The sequence below is a fragment of the Pholis gunnellus genome (assembly GCF_910591455.1).
Source record: "Pholis gunnellus genome assembly, chromosome: 16".
Classification (NCBI taxonomy): Eukaryota; Metazoa; Chordata; class Actinopteri; order Perciformes; family Pholidae; genus Pholis; species Pholis gunnellus.
Genome location: NC_136543.1, coordinates 12,193,263 through 12,218,354, shown reverse-complemented (window position 1 = coordinate 12,218,354; position 25,092 = coordinate 12,193,263). Strand labels below are relative to the sequence as shown.

General features: G+C 42.1%; 1 protein-coding gene across 1 annotated transcript; it reads left to right on the top strand.

Moving 5' to 3' along the window:
* The first annotated feature begins 611 nt into the window (after positions 1 to 611).
* Positions 612 to 25,092, top strand: elp2 (elongator acetyltransferase complex subunit 2). Its single transcript, XM_079176596.1, has 22 exons — positions 612 to 745; positions 900 to 978; positions 1,376 to 1,446; positions 1,521 to 1,665; positions 3,072 to 3,149; positions 3,509 to 3,573; positions 3,683 to 3,752; positions 6,115 to 6,258; positions 6,515 to 6,610; positions 7,512 to 7,612; positions 13,106 to 13,237; positions 13,738 to 13,887; positions 14,796 to 14,987; positions 15,240 to 15,309; positions 15,524 to 15,619; positions 17,213 to 17,270; positions 18,306 to 18,378; positions 19,022 to 19,214; positions 22,009 to 22,130; positions 22,233 to 22,375; positions 23,833 to 23,946; positions 24,465 to 25,092. The coding sequence occupies exons 1-22, from the start codon at positions 614 to 616 to the stop codon at positions 24,658 to 24,660; spliced, it is 2,520 nt and encodes an 839-aa protein (XP_079032722.1). The 5' UTR covers positions 612 to 613; the 3' UTR covers positions 24,661 to 25,092.

The following is a 25,092-nucleotide window of genomic DNA, read 5'->3' as shown; positions in this document are numbered from 1 at the left end:
ATGAATGTGGAGACCAACATTCAGCCAGAAAACCAACGCTCAAATCCTCAAGCTTTTATCCAAATCTCTCTAAACAAGGCACTTAATCCCCACCAGCTCTGTGTTGTTCTGACCTTTGACTCTCTGCGGGAGGATAAAGAAAAAAAACCTTTTACATTAAATCTAAAAAATATAATATCATCTTTAATACTGTGATGCACTTTGGTTGATTCCACTGGGCAGTTATGTTCATAAATAAGGCCAAGTTAAACTATAGGGTAAGAAAAACATTCATAAGCAAGAAATGAACATCCTCTTATAACCATTTTATATTTTTGAGTAGCCTCTCTGGATTTTGTGATTGACGTTCACCATCTAGTGGACATTCCTTAACAGTGCACATTAGTGAGTTCAGACGCTTTAATGTTTGCTTATCGCCGACATTTAAACCAATTTGTTTACAATACCTTGACATGATAAAGATATAGTTTGTGAATTTTTTTCTTTCACAATACAAGTCACGATTAAAACCAATTGCTACTCCGTGGACATTTGTACGCGGAACTTTTGTTCGTAGGTTCGTCGGTTTATCTACAGCTTCATTCAAAGTAACACCACAACTACAGCTTTTAAAATGGCGGCGCCCGTAATTGAAACATGCCATGTAGCTTGTTGTGCAAACAGGACTCCACATGTTGTTTCTTGGGGTCGTGGCGGGATCATTGCCTTTGGGACATGTACCTCCGTTGCTCTGTACGACCCACAGGTAGTAAAGTCTCCCGAAATGCACCTGTAAAGTTAGCTTTTACTGTCAACTGTCACCGGTAACGATAACCGATCATCCTGTAGTTGTATACACACGTCTACCTTCTTGTTCGCTGCCTTAGTAAACATACTATTTGTTTTTGTTTTTATCTCAGGGAAGGGGAGTTGTTGCTGTGCTAAATGGACACACAGGAAGAGTGAATACAGTCCAGTGGGTTCACAGAGAGGACTGTGGTGAGTGTCTTAACAGCTGGATCTGGATTTATGTGTCTCGACCCGTTTGCTTTGCCACCACAACAAATGTACAGCAACGTGTGTTCAAATAGAAGAGAGACTTTTTAAAACCGTTTGTGTAAAAGCTCCTTTGCTTACATGTCACTCATGAGCCTTATTGAATACACACTATAGGGTCTAAAGTGCATGGACAGCCTCACAGAAAGCCTTCTCTGTTAGCAAATAGTTGGAAGTACGCAATTCTCTGAAAATACCATTGTTTAATGTTGCATTTAATATTGACCTAAATTGTAACTAAGTGACATGAATAACAGCCGCAGTCCAAAGGTGTGCGAAAGATACTTTATTCATAAAGTGTTATGTTTACTTAATAACTGTGGTGTCATTGATGCGGCAGCTCCAGAGAGTCATCTGGTCTCAGGAGGCTCAGACAAGCGGCTCATCGTCTGGGAGGCTCAAAATGGAAAGGTAAGTCACCTGTTTCACCAGGCAGCGTTTATCTGTCGTTTTCTATCTTCTGAAAGGCCCTCTGCTGTTTCCAGTTTGTCCCGTTGGTGGAGTGCAAGGGCCACACTGGTCCCCTTTGTGCTGTGGACGCCATCTATGTGGAGGACTCAAAGATCCTGGTGGCCTCCTCAGCATCCGACTCCACAGTCCGACTGTGGCTCTGCAATGAAGCCAATGAAGGTAATGGACACAAAAAAAAAAAACTGTCACATATATTTTAGTGTCACCCTCTGGAGTTGTTGTGGTTCAGCACTTTGTTGCCATAATAATGTTGGAAATGGTTCAAAAGAATAGTTTTTTGAAAAGTAATATGTAATTTGGGGGGTTTCCTAATCGTTTTTTGCGTGTGACTTTTTAAATATGAAACAATGTCTACTTGAGACCCGTCTTTACAGGATGCAGGTCTATGAGTTGTTGTAAGTAGTTGCATTTATATTGCACCTTCCTAGTCTTCTGTCCACTCAAAGCACTTAACACTTAAATGTCAACATTCACTCATGGAAGGGCCTGCCATGCAAGGTGCAACCTGCCCATCATGATCTAAACTAATGATCATTCACACACACTCACACACACATTTGGTGTTCAGTACCGACCTGCCACAGCCACCCACAGTGATTTCCTTTCTCAGACAGTTTCATTTTAATGCGTTTTAGGCATGAAGAGGTGAAACTAAACCGTGTTTGTGCCCAAGTAGACTCCTTTTTCAGACAAGTAACAAAACACACTGACGTAACCTATAAGATATTGTGATTATTTTGGAAATCTAAATTTGACTTTCTTGATAAGTCAGGTTTACAAGAACTAGTTTATTTCCACCAGGTGCCTTGCACTTTTTTTTTTTAATGTAAAACTCAATCCAGAAAGTAACAGATTTACATATTACTTAAAAAAAAGAAACAATGAATTGTATTAATTCCCTCACAAGTAGCCCATCTGCCCTCTAGTGGCTGCTGTGGGACATGGCAACATGATCATTTGCCTCACCTCTGCAGTGCTGCAGGACTGTTGAGCCTTTAGCATCACTTCTATGGCATTGTGTCTTTTTTAACATACACTTAAAATAGTTTTATTTTAAATATTTGGTTGGCAAAACAGGTGAAACAATATCAATAATAATAAAAAAAAGTTTTTTTTAACAAAAATTACAATTTTGTTATTTCCTAAAAAACAGTTGACCGTATCACCACAGCCGTATTAATTATAATATTGCCTTTAATTTCCTCACAGAGTTAAATATCAGTTATGGTGCAAGCTGTCACCCAGAACTGCTTCTGTCCACCTGTCAGTGCAGATGAACACTGACGCTGCTCGACAGTCATGGAAATGAAGTGTGTGTGTGTATGCGGGGCGTAACCGTGGGGTGGATTACCAGATAAAAATACGATAACTATGTTGTGTTGAATTGTGACAGCTTGAGAGGCCCTTGGCCTCTACACGTAAGGGGAAGGCAAAATAAATATTTTGTGTATTAATGCGTTCTGTATCTATTCAGACAAAAATTCTAAACTATGTTTTCAGTTGTGTAGCAATTTTACTCGTAGAGCATCTGAAAGTTTAATTCCATGTGCATGTGTGTTCCTCAGCTCAGTGCCTCCAAACCTTATCATTTGGCAGCAGTTTCATGATGGATGTCTCTCTGGCACTGTTGCCAGGCAGCAGAGGTAAGCCTAAGCTGCTACTACATAGACATCCTTTAAGTTGTGCGCCAGACACACACACACACACACACACACGCATACACAGACATTTTTCCTCTCATGTCATCCATCTAAATTTGCATCACTGCCTTAGTGCCCGTAACCGAATGTCATATTCAAAATGCAGCCCGCGTTTGAAGTGTCTCGTGTCAATTTGTCTTTCTGTCTTGCATGCCGTTTGTCTGTTTGATGCTGTGCTCCATCCTTCCCTTCCACCTCGCTCCTGTTTATAAAACATTGGCTTTGATTTAAATGTATGCAATGTGTGTGTGTGTAGGCGTGCTTACATGGCTGTCTGAAAACCCAACCTTCTTTTCTCACAGTTCCCATACTGGCCTGTGGGGGCGATGACTCTCAGGTGCATCTGTATGTGCAGTCTAACGGAGAGGTGAGCTCTGACCGACGCGCTGTCAGGGGCACATCGTTCATGTTCCAACACTTTAAGTTGAATTACTGAGGTATGAGAGCAACATCTGAACTTTTTAAATGGTCTACAGCAGCTCCATAAAGCCATGTCACTGCATGGGCATGAAGACTGGATTCGTGGAGTGGCCTGGGCATCTCTAGGTGAGCACTACTGTTTGGAGTAATGGCAGCGTTGTCTGACTTGACTCAAAGTCAGGTATACTTACAATATGCAATCTGTGTAGGCAGGGTTTTGTGATTAGAAAAACACTTATGTTTGACATTTCAGAACAGGAAATAAAACCATTGTGTTTGTAAGTGCTGTTGAGCCTTCCACAAAACCCCAGCATCTTCTCAAACCCAGTTACATTTCTTTGTACCAGGGCTGAGATCTGAGCCCAGGATCTCTCTGATTGGTGGTGATGGTAGTAACGAGTCGGTCACCAGCGTTGGGTTTTGGCAAGCTAGCAACGTAAGCTAGCAAGACGTGTTTGTTACTAACTAAATACATTATAAGATTCTTTGATTTTATGTTTTCTTAATGGCTAATTAAGAGTCATGTAGACCGTATATATGGTCAAAACATTGCTTGTTACATTAGTTAAGTATTCATTGAAAACAATGCCTTTTGTTTTTTTAGCTTGGTGTCAGATGATGATGACTCTTTATTGGAAATATCCCTTATTTCCACAACTGAGACTATATATATATATATATATATATATATATATATATATATATATATATATATATATGTGATAAACATTAATTGAATTTTTTAAGAAAGGGGTAGGACCTTCTATTTGTTTACTTATACCAACTCCTTTTCTTACATGTTATATTAATTAATTTAGTTTATTTAGAATTTGTTGTACATTTGTTTTTTAGTTTTCTTATTTGTTACAAGTTGGAAACCAATCCATCCAATCTGAACTTATTGTTAAGGATGTTTTCAAATGTTTTCCATGCATGTAACAGCTAGAGAGCAAAAGCACCATTTTCTTTATAAGATCATTAGAACATCTCGTAAAATCAAAACTAGACACGGCCTTTAAACCTCGTATTCTGAGTCCGACATCACCACTAGTGGCCTATTCACAGTACTGTGACGACACATGGCAATGTATGGATCCAATCCAAGCTATACTAATTGTATAAGCCTCTTCAAGGGCTCTTCATTACTGCACTGTTCTGACTGTGTAAAAGCTATTTCATCTCCTTAACCAGCTCTCTCCACCAGTGTCTCCTTCCCACTCACAGTCTATGACCTACTCCACACTGCCAAGCATACGAGCCAGCACAGAGACAGAGAGATGTTTGTTTGTATGAAATATCCCCATAGGAATGACAAAAACCCTCTCTCCACTGTGATAGTAGTTACATAAATCATTCTTTTGTTTTATGACTTGGCAGATGGCAAATTGCAGCACTAGAGGTCCAGTATATTATAGCTGTTAAACACTGGCATTCAGTGCATGATGCTATTTTCTGTTTTTGTCTTTCTATCTTTGTCATATTTTCTAAATCACTTTTCTTCCCATTAATCTTAGTAGTATAAAATAAAAGAAGCACTAGTATAAAATCCGCTGGTCACATGTTATACTTTTAAATCTGACTTCTTTTGTGAGAGCAGCTCAATCTTCTCATGCAAGATACATTTATGAGAAGAAACCAAATAGTTTCATCAAAAAGATGACTTTTATGAGAGCCACAGGTCATGAAGATGTTTTTTCAGTCCTGTGTCCGTATCAGGGCTTTATGTTCCTCATCACCATCAAACAGGTAGCTAATGTCTATTTTTGAAAACACATGGATGTTATTGGTTATTATTAGTGATCCATCAGCGTGATCATCAACGTCATGGCATCACGATCGACAAACAATTCTGGCCTTCCTCCTACCTCTCCCAGCATTAGGTGGTATTTTTAATATGACTGTTTATCTTGCCAGAGGCAATTCTGGGCCAGTGGCCATTGGACTAAACCTTAAACGCATAATGTGACAGACGGAAGCACTCGGAGATAGTGGCTTGAGCTTTGTTTATATTTGGCCGGTACTCCTGCTGTCTTACTGGCCACGTCGCAGTCCGCAGCACTCTGTTATAATGCCTTGATAACAGTTCTAACAAACGCTTGAAGACAACAGGAGCTTATAGACGAGCAAGGTGAGGCTCATTAAAAACCAGAAAACAAAACCTGGTGTTCTTGGATCCAAGTCGGAACAGTTGTTTGTTAGGCTCAGTTCTAAATTGTCCATAATGGCTCAATTATGCATCACTCTTAATAAATATAATCAACTTTACTTAAGCTCAGCTGTGCTTTGAGGTAAATATGACGGCTCTCAAAGTTTTGCCATACAACACAACAGCAATACTAATATTTGATAATAACACAGCTTTTTATCATAGCAAGTAAATAACACAAAGGCAATTATGATAACCTAATTGATCCGATATTTTGAGAGTTGATAGGAAATGTCTTTCAGCCAGGAAGGTTTTCATGTTCTCTCTCTCTGACTCGTTCAGGTGGGGAGCTGTTATTAGCCAGCTGTTCTCAGGACTGCCTCATCAGAGTGTGGCGGCTGTGTGCCAAGTCTGGGACAGACGCCCACGTAGAGGACGATCACATCATCAAAATGAAAGAGAAAGTTTTTGAAGTGAAGGAGAGAGGTGAGTGGGCCGTACAGGCTTGATGTATGAAAAGGTTGCTAATCAGCCAAATGAATAGACGAGCTTTTTGATGGTATAATGGCACATGGCGGTTACCCACCTCCATGAAGATCAAAGTGTCTGTTTATGTGTGTTTACTTTTATCGGTGCACCACGTACTTTGATTGATTTTTCATGGCACATTTAGAATTGCATATAGTAGGCCACAAGAATGTAAACCTACCCTTCATTTGGCCTCTCTGTGTTTCTGCTACAGACGTTTCCTCAGTGTTTGCTGTGTCTCTTGAGACAATCCTGGCAGGCCATGAGAACTGGGTCTATGGAGTCCACTGGCAGCCTCCTCTCTACAAAGGTACCTTGATTTAAAAAACGGAAGGGATCGGTCATTAGTCACGAAAGTTATGGATAATTGGCAGTAGGTTCCTGGAAAAGCTCTTAGTGGTGTCGTGTCTAAAAGTGAATCAAACTTTCAGAATCTGACACGGTTACCTCGTAGACCTTTCAATAATTGATTCTGTTTTTACAGCCTGTCGAAGTAAATGGACTGGCTTGCATGCTAAGCTGAGATAAAGTGTTTCTCTCCCCTTGTCTTACAATGCTGTTGCTCACAAAAGGCAGAAAGGCAGAAAAGAACGGGTGTGAAAAGTTATTGTCTTAATTAGCACTCAGGGAAAGAACGGCTGATGGATGTGCTGAGTCTTCTCTTTAAACTCTGGTTCCCTTAAAAGCTCATTACATCAAGTTCACTTCACACCCATCCCAGCTTTTGTGTACATCACACATCGTAATGTTTAGATACTTTAAGTAAGTAAAGCTGCTCAATTATGAGGGCAGAGGTAGTCGCAATTATGTGCACAATATTGTAATTCCATTATTTTTCCATCTTTATAAATAAATGTTTCTTTGTTGCTAAGCATCGATTCTAATAATTAGAATATGGTACCATGCATCCTAAACATTTGTCTCTTCATGAATCAAGTGACAGGTTCACAAGGGATTCTAGTGCTCGGGAACACTTCCACGTTTGTCCACAGGGACCGCCAAAACCAAGACAATATTAAAGGTCCTTGTAGTAGCTTTAAATATATTGTTGAGACAAAAGCATGATCACTGTGCAACAATAAAAAAAAAAATCATAGAACACACACACCACTGGCCTAATAGTTGACTGTATTCTGTTGACAATCATTGACGGTGTACTGTATGCTCCTCCTGTATGGGGTTTTCTAGTGTCTCTTTGTCGCCCCCTGCAGGTGGTGAGCTGCAACAGCCCCTCGGTCTGCTCTCAGCCTCCATGGACAAAACCATGATCTTCTGGGCTCCTGAGGAGGGATCTGGAGTCTGGGTTGAACAGGTGAGTGTTGATTTGAGCACAAGGAGGGTGTGTGCAGATACACAGAGCCTACACACACATATACACATGGTATCAATTACTCTATGCAGGGAACACAGGGTTTGCACACACCAATTTCCGACTCTATTTCTGCTAGCTTCCTTTTTCAGTAGCTCTTGACATGATTCAGGAGCTTGAGCCCTCCCCTAGTATTTTCCCTCCTGCTGTCAGCGCCCCTGCGTCAGTTTCCACTCTCCCTGACATTGAGGTGTCAGGAATGGAAGTGATAGACCGTGATGAAGAGCCGCCAAGCCTGTGAGTTTAGACAAGCCAAGATTGACCTCCCCCGTCTTCCCTTTGTCACTCACTCAAACTGAACCCCCTCTTTTAAGGCCCATTCCCCAACACATCCGACGTGGGATGGAGAGGCTTCTGGGAGACATGCCATAGCCTCTGCCTGCACCGCGTTAGTCATTATTTCCTTTTTTTTTTTTACTCCATGATCTGTCTTTCACGTTCGTTCCTCACTCCCGCCCGCTGTCCTCTACCTCGTCTTTTTCTCCACCACTTGCCTCCCTTTCGCTCCTCCTGTCTAGTCTCCCTCTCACACATTATCTATCTGCCGCCTAGCTTTCGCTCCCCTCTACCTCATCTCTCTGAGCTACCAACAGCTGTTGTTGTGCCAGAATGAGGCTAAATTTAACACAAGTGCGCATGGCGAAGAAAAAGCTGTTTTCTGCCCATCTGCCCCACAGCTTCTTTTTTTTTTTTTCTAAATGCAATTTGCTAATTCTCAAGTGGTTCAGGAGTACCTCAGATTACCTTTCCACGTACCTGACAAAAACACAGAAACAATAAGTGCTCATGGGCAGACTTACAGACATGCTCCCACATGCAGTATGTATCCCACAGTGTGTGCACAAAGGCTCCTGAATACACACAGAAATTGCTCACCTCGCCATAGCCGGCACCTTGAGCGTGATCATATATGAGAGTGACGAGAAAGGTTCCACATTTGATCAGTTACATTTCTGCGCCTTTGATCTCATCACTCTCATCCACGGCTGAGAGCAACAAAGACCGCAGAAGAGCGCAACCGTGAAAGTTTTGATTCTCCTCTCTGACAAAGGGGCAATGATTAGGGCCTGAAGCCAGCGCCGATTCTCCTTCACAAATTCTTCTCAGTATTATTAGACAAAGGTGGTCAGTGGAAATGAAACGCATGCAGTGAGAGTTTGAAATCACGTCTGGTGTGGCCAATTTTCCTCCAAAGCTCAGGCTTTTGTTCTTGATTCCAAAAATAATATAAACCCGCTACCTGAGATATCCTTTGTTGAATCTGGAAGTGCAGTTCTCTCCTCTCTCTTTTTGCTCCTTCCGAACCTGTGTTTTTTTGTTTTTTTGTTTTTTCCTCAAACGAGAGAGCCAAACCCTTTGAACTGACAGGTTCCCTACCTACAAAGGAAGCTTAACCTCTTAAGCTCTCTCTCTCACACACACACACACACACACTCTGATTTAATTCAACTGTATTTGCATTTTGCTCCCATCTTTACGCGTTAAAAAAGTACCAAATGCCTTTTGATTCTGTCTGTTCCAGTGTTTTCCATAATCTGATTTGGCCTCACAGGTTTTATCTATGGGACATTGAAGTTATTGGCAGAGCAGATTCCACAGCGCTAACTGACCAGCCATGTGTGTCTTAATTAGCCCATTTTTTACAAAGAAGTGCCCCACTTCTTCACGCTGATTAGAGTAATTGGTGAGATTTAATGGAGAGCAGGGTTAGCAGTGGGGTGGCCAGGGTCCACCGCTGCGTAAAGCACATCTTACTAATGAGACACACTGGTAATTAACATCTCAGACTGACCACAGCGGGCCACTACGAGGCCTGGGGGGGATTGTCAAGTTGGTGTGGGTGTGTTTGTGTGTATGAGAGATAACCTATTTTCAGACCTTGGCTTGTGTACTTTCCACAAGTTACACTTGGCCACATGGCAGATCGAGAAGCCACTAAAACCAAAATGAGTTCATATTTAGTTCACGCTTAACACTAGACTGAAAAGCATTATCCTCTGACCACGCCCAACATCACTGATGGGTGTGGTTAGCAGTAGTCCGTAGTGTGCTTTGTTGAACTTGTAATAGAGAAATCACCTCGAGGTGGTTTGGACCCGGTGGCGGAAGTGGATTTTATCCTCAACCAATGCAACACCCACATCCAACAGCAGCAGCCATTCCTCCCTCGCTTTGGCCACCCTCTTGTGAGGAGGTCCTGGCAGGTGTTCAGGAGACAACGCGTGACTCCTCCACACAGTGGAAACTGCCTTTGGTGCTTGAGGCCTTGGTAAAGGATCCCTTTCAGCCTATGACTCCACTCTGAGAGCATTATCGTTCAAGACACCTTTGCTGCTTGCACTGACCTCCGCTAAAAGAATGTGTGAACCAACTGCCCTGTCGGTGCACTCCAGTTGCTTGCTGCTTTGCGGGGCTACTCTCCAAGACCAAATCCACAGAACTCTAAGGGGCAGTCAACCTGGGAAAAAAATCAAACATCAACTTGATTGTTGAGACTTGAACCACTGTCCTAGGGAACCTGTCGCTCGTTGAAGATGCTGTAGGAAACCAGACAGCAGTGTGTGCTTCTTTATATACTTTGGGGTCCACACATATTTGGGTAGGCACCTCCTGATTGGTCGGCTATGTTTTTTCAGTGGAGGAACGCATCCTTGTGATTGGAGGAGAATGTTACCCGTAGAGTCCAGTAGAGGGCTCCATCTGTGCCTGTTTCTTAGTTGCATATCATTATGAATTGAATACGTTTGGGTTTTGGACTGCTCGTTGAACTAAATGAGGAAACGGTTGTCGACTGAGTGAGACAAATCAAAAGATGAATAGACTATAAAGTAATCCTTAGTTGCAGTCCTTACTTTATGTTGCGCATCATACGGAAGTAGACCCAGTCCCTCAACGTGTCGGTCAGTATTTTGATTTGAAAACCTGTACTCCACCCTGTATGGGTTTTCCCAGCTTGGCTAAGCTCATTCAGCACCCATCACCCTCATTCTCTCCTTCAAAGAATGATATATGCCTTCCCTTCTTTTTTTGTCCTTGTTCTATTCCTCCCCCATACCCCCGCTGGCCAGTGATAAGGCACGCTGTGCATCCATATTGTTCCCTCACTCGTAAACAAGACAGATGACGGCTTTTTGCCTCTGTGAGTTTTTGCATGATTTATGGGAGGCTCTTGTGTGCAGAATTCTAAAATCAATCTGCTTAATGTTGCGTCTTGTTCTCTCTCAATCTCAGCATCTATGTTTATACCTGGCTGTCTCTCTTTCCTCTCTGCCCGTCTCTCACTGGATGGCTGGGGGATCGTGCCATTCCAAGGGAAGGCGTGTCTTTATCGCTGCCATTAGTTCCGCTGTGTTTCAGCCTGCAGACAGGCGTTATTTTGAAGGTCATTGATGACCGACGGAAGCTCCTTAAGAAGGCCAAATGATTGAGGACATCACTTTGCCGCCTCATACAGTAGACACAGCGACGATATGTCTGTGCCCTGCTGGTGTGTTTGTGTGAACCCTTTCAACATGTCTGTTTAACATATGTAATTGGTGCAAATACGTTCTTGCAGTCTGCCTCAGGTCACTGCTGCGGCAAAACATGCTCTCACTCTACCTACCTGCCTCAAGAAAAGATAACCGGCTAAGCTGTGCATCTATTGGAATCATTCAAGTGTGAATTTAGCATTTCTCTTATTTCCTCACAGCCAATGTCCATATCATTTAAGGCACAAGCTAATTAAAGATGGAGGAGATATGTGCTGCTGAGGGAGCAGTGTAGCGCTCTCTGGGGTTGGTTCTGCTGCTATCGATTTGAATAGATCTCCCCTTTGGGCCCAGTTTACCTTTCAAGGCCTCGGGCCCAGATAAAGCTTTTAATTGTTTGAATTCCTCAGTGAGAAGTTGGCCTGGTCAACAGAATACTCTCAAGCAGCTTATCTTTGACTGGTTAGGTATTGAAGTATAAACTCATAAGAGTGAGTAGTTAGGAATGAAGATTTCTAACATGAATATATATGAATATATATGAATGTACTCTTACTCTCTGTCACTGTCCGTTTATACTTCCGTGATGAAGCACATTGTTTCTCGAACAAGCCGCTCTTTAGGTACAAATATTGACAGCTCGTGGTTGGAACATCTCTCTATGGCTTAATAAGAATTCCTGTGGATTGATTTCTACATTGTTTCAAGTTATTTCTGTCTAGTTCCTTAATCCTGCATTGAATCCTACCGATGATGCAAGCAACAGGATGAGATATTAACCTATTTAATCCCATCAGTTTTAAACGCCTTGTTTCTCTATTTCTGTATGTAATTTCTGTTCTCTATGGATATTAATGTCAATGACGGGACGAATGAATACAGATTGTAATTCAGTTTTTACATTTTTAGAACTAATTAGAAGCTTTTCATGTCCCATTATGGCTGAATGTTGTTCATTTTTAGTTGTAATCCTCCATTTACTTTAATGCGCTCTTTTTTTATTTCATTTATTTTTGCGAAACAACTTTAAAAGAACTAAATGTGAGTTACAATGACCTCAGACTCAAAATGGGCGTTCTACCCCAGGTAGTCATTGGAATCCACAGAGTTCAATACTGAATCGTCTTGACACACAAAAGCAACGTCTGAGATTAGACAGGTGGCCAGAATCCTCAAAGAGTGATTTTAGTTTTCGAGCATTTTTCTGAGCTGAGGCAGTGATTTGGGGTGTTTTCAAACTGGATTGTTGTTTTCAGTAGAAGCTCAGACCCGACTGTCTATATGATCTGTCTTATGAGCACGACGCAGGGGTCACAAGCTCTCACTCAAATCCAATTTATTTAAATCCCTCTGGGTGCTCAGGCGTTGCCATTTTTCATGATTATTTGTTTTGTGCGATATGCTGCACTGCAATTGCTTTCACTTTGTAGACAAATGTATTTTGTTAGAAAGACACAACAGTTTATTCAGCTCTAATAAGTCCCATTTTGCATAATTTCTCATTTGACTTGTCAGCTTAATTAGCTGTTTTTTTCTGCTTCTATCCACCATCATGGGGCATCATCATTAATAGCCTCTTAGAGGGAGACTGAGAACAGATTTTAAAAGTTTCTCCCTCACTCTGCTCAAGTGTTTGAGAACCAGGCTGTATATACAAAAATATACTGCATGTCAGAATATCATATAGGATTAAAGGAGGCTAAATTCATAACTCTCAGAAGTGGCATAAATAACCTAATTTACGCTGCTGCTTTTTCTCCATATGTGGCAGTGAATGCACCTCCTGTGTCCTTCATCTTTGTCTGCAGCAAGTCAGTGCCTCTGACCCAGAAACCAGATGTTCTTCAGCCACCTGGTGTCTGATACGAGTGTGTTGAAAAGGCAGATGAGTCGATGCTTCTGATCAGTAATGATCGCCCTCATCGTGTTTTTTTTTTTTTTTTTTTTTTTTTTCTTTTCACACCAGGTGCGTGTAGGGGAGGTTGGCGGCAACACTCTGGGTTTCTACGGCTGCCAAATGAGTCCGGATGGCTCCATGATCGTGGCTCACGCTTTTCATGGAGCACTACACCTGTGGTGCAAAGAAAAGGACAAAGAGGTGAGCCTCAATTACTCTTAAATGTTCAAATCAATATAATGCCAGTAGTTTTGAAGTTTGCACAATACATTTTCCGTGAAGCACTGGAATTCTAAGTATGTTTGATGTTGGATTCAATGTTAGTGCATTGCTACAAAGCTACTCTGTGTGAGAGACAGTGATTCGAGTAATTAGTCTCTTGTCTGCCACTAAATTTGACTGGCTTCACATGTGTCTTACTCGGGTGTCCCTGGGAAAGAGTGGGAGCCTGAAGAAATAACAGCCTTTCAATTACGCCGGCTCGGAAGGTGAATTTAAACTTCAGCGCAAAACTTGAAGGTGTTGATGACTAATTCAGATGTTTCAAAGGAAATCGACTTCACAGACAGCAACACCTAAATTATAATCGCCCACTCTCCAATGCCAATCATATTAGTTATTGAAGTGATGTGTATGTAGAGGGAAATTTAAAGAGGAAATCAGAGGTTTGAAAACTGATCATTGCAATGCTGTCTGACCAGGGACAATGGAGGCCTGGGGTTGTGATATCGGGTCACTTTAATGCAGTCCAGGACCTGAGCTGGGATCCTGAGGGTGAGTTCATCCTAAGTGTGGGCTCAGACCAGACCACCAGACTCTTTACTCCATGGAGGAACCAAGATGCCAAACAGGTAAAATAGAGTCATCTGTAACATGTAGATGTAGGAGAAGAATTGCAAAGCTGATTGTAGCTGAAAATTAGTGACAGTATTTTTAAATGTTGTAAAAGTGCAGAGTTAGCATGTGTAGGTTAAACACTACCGCGCCACATTTCTATATTCATGAGACAAATATAAAAGACCGTGTTCACACGCCTGGCATCAGCATGTCGACTTAAAGACTCCGGCGTCTCCATTTCTTCTTCTGCTCTCCAAGCTGTGAGCAATAGTTACTTAGTATGCATCTCTCCTCTCAACACCGCTCCTTTGTATTAACCTTTCTGGGATATAGTCTGCACCGAATATATATTCTACTTGTCGAGTTTGCTAAAATATGTTACGCAAATGTTCCTGATTGAATTTAGTAGGTTGTGACTTAATAATAAAGAGTTTCTTAGAAGTGATTTATTTTCGAGGGAAGGAACCATGACTTGAGATACAGGGATTGATTGGTCACAAAAAAAGAGTACTTCAGAAAACCCTTCGCCCACTTGTTTCTTCACCTCGGGTTTATCCAGATGAAATTCTTAGAAACGGGGTAAAGCATGCCAGTTTGGCATCCAGTTCAGGTAGAGACATAATGAAGTTTCCAGTCTTCATTACATTATTAACGATGCCACTTGATGCTGGTGTTGCACTGGAGCCTTCAATCTTCTCTTGGAACAACACAGCTTAAGCTGGAAATGTTTCATTTGAACAAGAAAATCAATGTTGTATTTGGCTTGGCTGCAAACTCCTTGATGTAGGGCCAAGAAACACAGTTCCACAACGTCAGAGATCTATTGAAACACTTCCCCTGGCAGCCACATGCAGCTGATTGGAATCCTCATGACCAGATCTACGTCTTTATAATATCTTTCTATGTCCTTTTCACTCTGCAGGTAACCTGGCATGAAATCTCACGGCCACAGATCCATGGATACGACATGCAGTGTCTGGCGATGGTTGGAAGGTTTCAGTTTGTGTCAGGCGCTGACGAGAAGGTGCTGCGAGTGTTTCAAGCACCTCGTAATTTCGTGGAGAATTTTGCTAACATCTCTGGGACGTCAAGAGAAAAGCTGTTGGCATCTAGTGTGAGTGCCAAATTAAATGACTGTCTATTATAATATTTTCAAGTATTTTTTTTTATTCCATGAGTAGATATAGTCAAGTGATTAAATCCGTCACCTTTAGAGCCGTCTGTTCAAAGATCAGGTCAAACATTCTTTGTAGTCTCACTTAGTTTTGCAACGTTAAGATTTGCTGAGGGGACGGCCCACTTCTTCATAGTTATTGATGTGTGTGTGTGTGTCTCTATGTCCATTAATTTATCTGCTCGTTGCCAGGACTCTGCCAACCTTCCAGAAGGAGCCAGCACACCTGCCTTGGGTCTGTCCAACAAGGCTGTATTTCAAGGTAAAATACTTGCTCAGCTCCACATCCAAGTGTTTCAGCGCTCGGGGTTGGGGCCAAGTTTTATTTGATGATCAATTTTCATGAGCTCCAAACAGCAGTTTGAGACAGCTGTGTCATATTAAATTGAGGGTTCGTTTGGTAGTTTTGTTCATTTGATGTAATGTAGCTTTCAAATAGTCAAATGAATTTACAGAAATGTCATTTCAATTTGCAGGTGACCTTGCCCCAAAAACCAATGAAAAGGAGGGGCAGTTCAACAGTGTATCTGATCAATACCAGGAGTCTTACTTTCACCCGCTCATCATGACTGGTACTGTAAACCTGCAAAAACAACACTTTCAAGTATTTTTCCAACATAACATGGTCATTAGTAAGATTTAAAACCTCCCTGATGAATAATTTAAGAGCCAAAATGCATGTCAATTGATGTCCATCTATCCCCTCCATAGCATGAATCATAGTCCTCATTGTTATCCACTCAATAGCCTCGGTACACATTTAAGAGTTCCAGTCTGCCTGTCGCTAAATGTTCTTATAAGAAACAATTATGCGTGGCCAGACGGACAGCAAGTCATTGCGGCTCTCACCATGCTGTGCTCTCACAGTGCCTGAGGTCTGCTGGAGGTTGATGGTATTACAGCTAGAGAGGGGACGAGAGGAAAAGGGTAGTGGGTGATGATGAGGAAGAGGAGGTGTCAGGAAAAGGGGATGTGAGTAAAAACAAAATTTAAGACAAGAAAATTGCAGGTTGTTATTAAAAAATATAATCAAATCTCAAATCTAGGATAAAATGTATGGGTTGTTTGGGAATGGAAATGCCATTGAGTTGATGTGACAGAGGAAGAAGAGAGTATAAGAAACAAAAGCAAAATTGAGAAACTAGTTGCTGGGAAGGGGCAGATGGGAAATGGATGAGAGTCAAATTAAGAGAAAGTAGCTTGGCACTTTAAAACCCCTGGGCTAGAGGGTTTCAAGGGCTGTCATCAGCATGATTGAAGCCACTCCTTAATCTGCAATGCTAATTAGAAAGCAGGCTTATGTGATTGCAAAGTTTAAGTATCGATAACCCCGGGCTATGTAGGGAGCAAAGTGCGGAGACTGTTGTTAACAATGCATTTTCATTCCTTTTGATTGGCTTCCGCAGGCGAGGAGACAAATTAATAATTAGGCAAAATTGGAAGCCGATGACCAACAAGAAAAACACGAGCAGTGTAGCTTTCAATTAAATGCAACGCGAACGCAGGACGGGCTTGTGCAGAGCCTGCAGCGTGAAGGAGAAGATTGGCACCGGGCTGTATTTGATCCCCCTCAAAGCCAACAGCCGTTAAGAATCAGAGATAAAGCTGCAGTTGTTTTGAAATAGCTTTTTGGGGAAAAGCGGCACGTTTCAGGGCTGAGGATTTCATGCAAGCTAAATGCTGAAAGAGGCTGTATGTGAATGTGAGAGAACATTGTCTCCAGGCAATCAATCGTGTTTTCAGTCTTCCGTGTAGTTTTTAGTTCACTTTTTCTGTCTCTCTTTTTTTCCCCCTTTTAATTTGTAAGCCTATCACACACACACACACACACACACACACACACACACACACACACACACACACACACACACACACACACACACACACACACACACACACACACACACACACACACACACACACACACACACACACACATACACATTCAGGTTTATATCTGTCGCTCTTTGGGTTAAAAGAACAGGGATTTAAAAGAGGCAAATTATAATAGCCACTTGGGTGTAATCCTCATTTAGTAAATTGGAAACTGGTTGTATTTGAATTTTAAAACAGCTCAGTTTTCAGGGCCTTGCAAATGACAGTTATGTAACGATCTTAAAGTTAACTGTGTGTCTATATATATGTGTGTGTGTCTGTGTGAGAAGAGCCCCCACCAGAGGATCATCTTCTCCAGAACACACTGTGGCCTGAGGTCCAGAAACTGTGAGTATCTGAATGTCTCTCTGCTAACAGCGTACCCAAAACCCTCTCAGCTTGTCTTTAGTTTAATTTACCTACTGGCACAAACAATATCCAGAGTCCTGAGATATGATACAATAACAATCCCCACTACATGTTCTTTTTTTATATATACCTACTTTCTCTATAAAAACACCAGAGTTTTTTCCAGATGGAATTTTGTTTGTTTGTTTTTGCCCAAAGGGTTTATTGTAACTGAAATTGATGAACTTCCCAAAGCCCCTGTTTGTCTCCCTCCTTGTATTCATCAGCCAACCAGCTTCTTGCCGTCCCATGAGCCCCTTCTTTAGGCTGAATATATTGCCTCCATTTGTGGCCAATGTTAAATCCATTTACCTGTCAATCCGCCATAAACATGACTTATGGCGGGGGCCGTTTGTTCGAGGTGTGGGCATTGTGTGTGTTGAAAAGCATTTTCTACCTTCCTTTGGCTTCACCCCTCTGAATCATTTAGTGCATAATAAAAACATTAAAATGAGTAAGTGCCCGAATTATTTTTGTGGCATAAATAGTACTCTGTCTCGTGGCCAAATTGCTGCAGCGTTTGAAAGCTTCGTGGTCGGGGAGGGATTTCTCTCCATTGCGTTGCAGGCTATGATTTCACTTTGTTGACTCGTTGACATTTTAAAACAAGCAGGTGATGGTCGGCAAGCTAAAACTAATTGGGCTGCGATTGATTAGCCGGAGCAGCATCATCATTGTTCATCTCTGTCAGCGGGAGAAGGACCAGTCATTGCAGATCAGTATTTTAATTTCACACTCTGTCTGCTTATTTACCTGTCAGCAAGCAGCGATGGCTTGAGCCTGGAAGCTTGTCGGGGAAGAGAATACTTAATTTACTGTCAGTCTGGGAGCGCTTTCTTTGTTGTTGTCCCCCCCCCCCTTCACCCGTCTCTCTTTCAGATCCTGTCTGTCCTTCCACATATTCAGTACAACTGTTAGCTTGAATCCTGTTCATAATTAATTGTCTGTGTGATTGTCCTCCTCTGTCTCCTACAGGTACGGCCACGGCTTTGAGATGTTCTGTCTTGCTTCAGACAGCGCCAGGGCGGTGGTGGCATCTGCATGCAAGGTCGGTGTGATTAAATGTTGAGGCCAGAGACCACAAAACCCCCCAACCCACCCTCAGCAAAGGGTATTTAATCAGAAAGGAGAGAGTATCATGACATATTTACCCTGCACACTCATATTATCTTACACACACACACACACACACACACACAAAGCAGGCTTAGATGGCGCTGTTAGTCAGGTATCGATAGGAACTACTTTGTCCTTACCTTGAGTGCAGACAAATGTACAGTTGTTAGCCATCAGAGATGTGTTTCTGTCTTCCTGTGGCATACAATCTCTCCGCCTCACCCACCTTCTCACTTTGCATTCCTCCCCCCTTTGCTCTTCCCTTCATCACCCGTTTCTTCCCGCTGTCCTGCTTTCTTTCCTCTGCACCGCCTTTGCTTTATTCCCCCCCCCTCACAATTAAGTTCCCTTTTAATTTCGTATTATTTATTTCACCAATAAGCAAGCGAGCAAACAAACTTTCAATAGTATTTTTCAAAACAGAAGTGCGCTACAGGAGGAAAAGGCAGAAGGGGAGAAAAGTATATAAAATAAGGAGAAATGAGTGCACAAAGTAAAAGGCAAAGAAAACTAATTCAAGTTTCAAAAAGTATTTTTTCTTTGTAGGTAAATTAATTAAAATCCGTCTTTTCCAGGCATCTAAAGCCGAGCATGCGGCCGTTCTGCTGTGGAGTACAGCTACATGGCGCCAGCTGCAGACGCTGCCGTGCCACACCCTCACCGTCACCCAGATGGCCTTCTCCCCTGATGCACAACTCCTATTGGCTGTTTCCCGGGATCGCACCTGGTCTTTATGGAGACGGGACCTTCCCACACCTGAAAGTCCAGGTGAGACGGAGCAAGGAGTTGCCACTAATTAGGGGGTCCACCTTAAAGGAATTTATTTAGCTGTCACAGCTCAGGATGAGTTAATAGTTCTTCATGGGGCTTTTCAAATACATTTAGCTTGATTAGAAATGTGTTTTGAATAAATTGCAAGACAAAGAGACAATATTGGAGCCTCACTGGCAGACAACACCAGCTCCCCTCAGACAAATTAATTAAAATAAGGTAAACCCACTGGGCAGATTTGTTCCAAGTGAAGCTGGCCTGATTAGAAGGACTCCCCTAATTAATACTGTGAAGAGACAAACAAGTGATGCATTGACTGAAAGTAGTCCAAAAGGAGCTAATAAAGGAAGATTAATAATTAAATTAAACCATGTTTTCAATGCATTTTTGTGTAAATTGACCACAATTAGAATTTCACTAACTTCCCCCCTATAACTTATTAATATCTTTATTGCACGTAATACTTTGGATAGTAGGTGCAGCAAAGCTTTGACATGAGATAAAGAAGGAAACTATCAACGCTTTAAATGCATTTCTAGAGCTGTGCAACCCTTGTTTGAAGAAATACAATCAAAATAGGCGTGCAGTGGGTTGTTCTTTTGAAAACATCAATCTCAAAGCCTCCTTTTGTAGGATTACTCATTTAGTCTGTTTTGCTTGAGCTTTGACCTCTTTCAGTTTAAGCTCGGTGGCGGTGACATTAATGGTTGGAGGAACAGAATTGTTTCTGTCAGCATCCACACATGGCCTTAGAAATATGGTCAATCCTCTGAAGCCAAACCCTAGATAGTCCCGTAGAACTCTATTTCTCATATTATAGCCTACTGTTTGCATGTGATTTGAACATAAAATACCCCAAATAACCTCATAAATATATAATATTCTATATATAAATATATGATATTAATAACTATGTTTTAAGAATCGATGTCTTTTCGTTAGCTTAGAATGAGCTGTTCACATCCATGACACGGGTCCTGTCATGGATATCCAGCCATGTTTTTACCACAGTTTTTCTACAGTAGCCCAGAATGGACAAACCAAACACTGGCTGTAGCGAGAGCCTATTACATTTGTACGTTATTTGAAAGCCGACATAGTTCTCTGACAAGCTTTGAAAGGGAAGGGTGAGTGGAGGGGTATTCAGTTAGTACACTTTGCTGTAATTTGGAGTAAGTAATTTCACTCTTAAGTGTAATTCTTAGAGGTTTGATTAATATAGGCCTACAGATCAGTAACCAGATGTGGGCTACAGTATCCACATTAAACACTGTTTAAATGAAAGCGACTAAGAAACAGTTATAAACCTCATAGAACAAGATGGGTAAAGCCTGAAACAAACGCAAAATAATCACAGATATCACATCAGTACAGTCAGTCAGTGGGTAAAAAGTGGGATCTGTGCATCCCCACTTTCCATTCATGTCCTGCAGGGCCCCTGCTGTAAATAAGAGTGTCCTCCTGTAGAGTTTGTTTATATGAGAGAATCTCTGCACCTTGACTCGGGACAAATAACCCAATCCTGCATCCAAGGTGAGCAGAACAAGACATTTAAGGCCACAGGATTACCTCCTACCCGCACCTGGTAATGCATCTTACAGCTCTTTTGGCTGCTCAGGATGGTTTTAATGGGCACCGACAGAGACTAAGCAGTGCTGCACTTTCCCGTTTGCCTGTATAGTGGACTGCACAGAGGCAGGGCTGGTGTTTGTGAGAGAGGAAGGGAGGGATTGGAGGATAGGGGTCTCCGTCTGTTCTGGTTGGCTGCTGAATCACTCAAGGTGATTGTGAAGAACACACACACACACACACACACACACACATACACACACACACATACACATACACATACACACACACACAGTCTCACAGACGTGACCAGGGAAGGTTAAACGAAGTTATAGCTGATGTAACAAACTGACTTCCTCCATTCTCACCTCTTCTGTGTCTCTTCTTTTCATCTCACCTGTTTTGTCTAACTACGTCGTCCTTCCTTCTTCTGCCTCCTCCCTTTCCTCTCCCTCGACGGTCAAGCACCCAGATATTTTACCTTTTTGTACACCTATTTGTGTAGTCTTTTTATGTGCTGCTTTCTTATCTTTTTTTGTGTTTTTGCATGTTGTGTCTTGACTGAATGCGGCTCATTTTTCTTCAACTTTGTCCGTCTCCATCTCTGTGAGGTCGGACTAAACAGCCTATCCTAACCCGCCGTGGTCCTCAAATGAGTGTTAATGGACGAACACCTGTGCGTCCCCAGACGACACACCTCCAAATATGTGTGTATTTTGTGGTGGGAGTGTTGTGAGCACATAGACACAACATGGTGGTTAAATCTGACTTTTGTGGCAACACTGAGGTTTTACGGCGGTGTGTACTTGTCCGTTCGGTTATGTGTGTGTCTGTACGAGTGCCAGTGGAGAGCAGCAGACAGGCGGCTGCCACCAGCATACAAACAAACTCTCTGGGGGAAAAACAATCAGGGGCCTGAAATGACTTAGGCTGGTGAAATAAACAGCAGCAGGTCATAAACCAAAACTGACTGAAGTGAAGGGCTGGAATGAGGTTTCCTGTCTTGTTTGGTTGGTTATTTGTTGCTCGGGCAGAGCCTTTGTTGCTCTGTAGTGAGGTAGGGATCTACACATGCTGATGTCATGCTCCAACATTCATGTCACAAAGTTTTGACGACCAGGTCATCAAAAAGGAAGTGTCAGAGAAATATGACAACAGATAAGTGGTGTTTGGGATTGATAATAGCATTTTGAGTCTGACTTGTTTGTTTGTGTCCGTGCAGAGCCTCGGTTCTCGCTGTATGCACACACAGGGAAGGACACGGCCGTACACAGCCGAATCATCTGGTCGTGTGACTGGAGCCCAGACAGTCAATACTTTGTGACATCCAGTCGGGACAAGAAGGTAAGCCTCTCCTTTTTAAGGTGTCGGTTGCATATTGAGGTAGCAATGGGTTTGAATGCATTTTTGTAGCGAGCATTGATTTTTGTGTGTGTGTGTGTCCAGGTGATAGTGTGGGGGCCGTGCACTGTAGAGGACTCCGGAGACTCTGAACTTCCTCCTGAGATTAAACCATGTTCTTCAATCTTGGATGTGGGAGATTCTGCTACTGCTGTGGCTTTCTGCCCCGTTCTCTGCTCTGATAACAGGTACACACACACACACACACACACACACACACACACACACACACACACACACACACACACACACACACACACACACACACACACACACACACACACACACACACACACACACACACACACAGATTGTGTTTTTTTTAATTATATTTTGGGGTTTTACTATTCTTGTGAACGCAATATCTCAGGAGCTCCTGGAGGGAATTTCTTCAAATTTGGCACAAAAATTAATTTGGATTTGAGGATGAACTGATTAGTATTTTGTTGTCAAAGGCTATGAATCTATGAACATAACTCTTTTCATGACAATTTCAAACGGTCTAACCGGTACATGGACAGACATGGCTGTAAACTGCAGCTTGACTGGTTGGCGGTAATTCTACAGGCTACTGACTGTTTATGAATTATTTATGAAATACAATAAAGTTAACTGTGTGTCTATATGTGTGTTTATGAAATAATATATTCTTACTTTTTTATAACCTTTTGACTTTTTAAAATGAAATACTAAACTATGATTTTCATGATCTTTTTTATGGCATACTGCTGACCTTTTTATGACGCACTATAGTTTGATTTTTTTATGATTTTGTGTTATTTTTATGGCCTACTCTATCATGCCTTTTTAAATGTAAATCTATATTATGACTTTTATGACGATATATCGTCTTATCATCCCCAAATCCTCTTATCCTTCACAGATCTGGTTGTTTTCTACTAATGTAATCTACTAGAATGAATGATCAGATATAGTTTAAAATGTACTCAAGAAGGTGTGTTTACCTTCCCGTTCAAAAGTTACGTTTTCACTTCACTGGATGGTGTCCATCTTGGATTTCCGGTTCAAAATAATGTCGTTACGTCAAACTGTTGTCCTCCTAGTGGTTGGCTTACACCACAAATGTGTCTTCATACATGATTGTAAGTGCTGTGGTTCATTTGTCAAGATAGTGCCAGCGGCCATTTTGGATTTGGCCCACTGGCAACAAATCCCTGGAGGGACCTGGGGGACAATCGTTTTATAAAAGGTCCATAGAAGTCAAATCATTTATGAAAACATCTTGGCCAGAGAATCGTCACGGAATTGAGGTTTTGGACGATACTATCTGAACCGACAAGAATGGAAACTGCAACTTGACTTTTACTTGTATTTCATTTGAGAAAACTTACAATGACCCAGAAATAATTTTAGGCAAAGTCAATAGCAGACTTTCTGTCTAGGAAGTGTTGAAGAAAATAGTTACTTAATGACTAAAATGGCTCACAGCAACTAAATACATATATTTTCTCTGCAAGCACTATTAGACAAAGCACTCTTCTTGTTTTGGTCATAGAATATTTGTTTTAATAGTAGTTTTAATGTTAAGTTACTAGTTATTTTAAGGCCCAAGGAAGTACAGAAGAAGTCATGCCTCAGGGTTTGACTTAAGTTTGTGCGTATATGTTTTTGGTCCCGTCCACAGCTACCTGCTTGCAGTGGGCCTGGAGGGCGGCAGGATCTTGCTGTACAGGTGGAGCGCTGGCCAGGAGCCCGCTGGAGGACACGACTGGAGCAGCTGTGGCGAAACGGACATTTCGTATCCTTACAACACAAAGTTCTTCTGAAGCACATGCCACTTTGAAAGGCCTCCAATGGCTCCTGGTAGTAGATATTTATAGTACATTGGGTCACAGTAACAGTGGTGTGGCTTCAGTTTGATGGCAGAAGCTCTCTGTTATGTATTATTAAAGAGAAGCAGCCGGCAGCTTGATTTGAATGGCTACGTTTCTTTTAGCTGGGCAGCAGCTGGGGGGGGGGGGGGGGTGCATCGCTGGTACTTGTGTGTATTTAGGCGTGCGTTGTTTCCCACATGGATGTGTGAGTCATCTTCTGTAGAGCTCAGGAAGTGCATTTTAAGGCAGGTATCTTGTATTTCTGTATTAGAAAGCCTCTGTTCCTCAAGCTGTAGTGCTGCTCACAACCATACTTTTGTTGCTCACAAGTTTGGGTGACAGAAGTTTGAGTTTTGGGCAGACACTGCAGTATGATTGTGAAGGTATTTCTCTGTCATCCAGGGTATTCTGTTGTTTCCCTTCATCACATGTACTCCTGCAGACAGAGCCACGCTTTGACGGTCAAGAGGCTCCGCTGGAGGCCCAGGCCCGGCCGAGTAGGTCACGAGAACAACAAGCTGGATGGACAGACTGACGGAGAGGAGGAAGTTGAGGAGGAGAACTCCTGGGTCCAGCTTGCCAGCGCCAGCGCCGACCACTCTGTCAAAATCTTCAACATCAACAAACGGGCTCTTTAGCACCCACAACAGTGACACCATTATGTCTCTCGCGCAGAGAGACACTTGGACTGAGGGCCACAGGCCTGACTGTGGCACAAAAGCCACAGCTGCTTGCTGGCAAGCCATTCAACCCCTGTGACAGCAAGTTAAGTCATGGGTCAGTCGCAGGACAAACCCTCAGCACACATGCCCTGCAGTCTGTCTGCACACAGCTGAACAGATTTGATGGGTGGAAGCAAGCTGGTGAAAACACCATGACCCTTGGGCGGTATGTTGACACTGGATATATATATATATATATATACACAGATCGCATATTTAGACTAGTTATCCAAGTTAACATGTATACGGTGAATGGGTGCTTTTCAGTGACCAATCGACGTAGTCAATCACACAGATGTATTGTTGTTATTTGTTTCATGTCAAATTAATTAAAAAAAATGTGTATAT

Excerpts from the sequence above, each read along its gene's own strand:
- elp2 (XM_079176596.1), top strand. The coding sequence starts at position 614 with ATGGCGGCGCCCGTAATTGAAACATGCCATGTAGCTTGTTGTGCAAAC. Across the intron at positions 3,753-6,114 it reads AGTGGCCTGGGCATCTCTAG|GTGGGGAGCTGTTATTAGCC; the intron begins GTGAGCACTACT and ends TGACTCGTTCAG. Across the intron at positions 6,259-6,514 it reads TTTTGAAGTGAAGGAGAGAG|ACGTTTCCTCAGTGTTTGCT; the intron begins GTGAGTGGGCCG and ends TTTCTGCTACAG.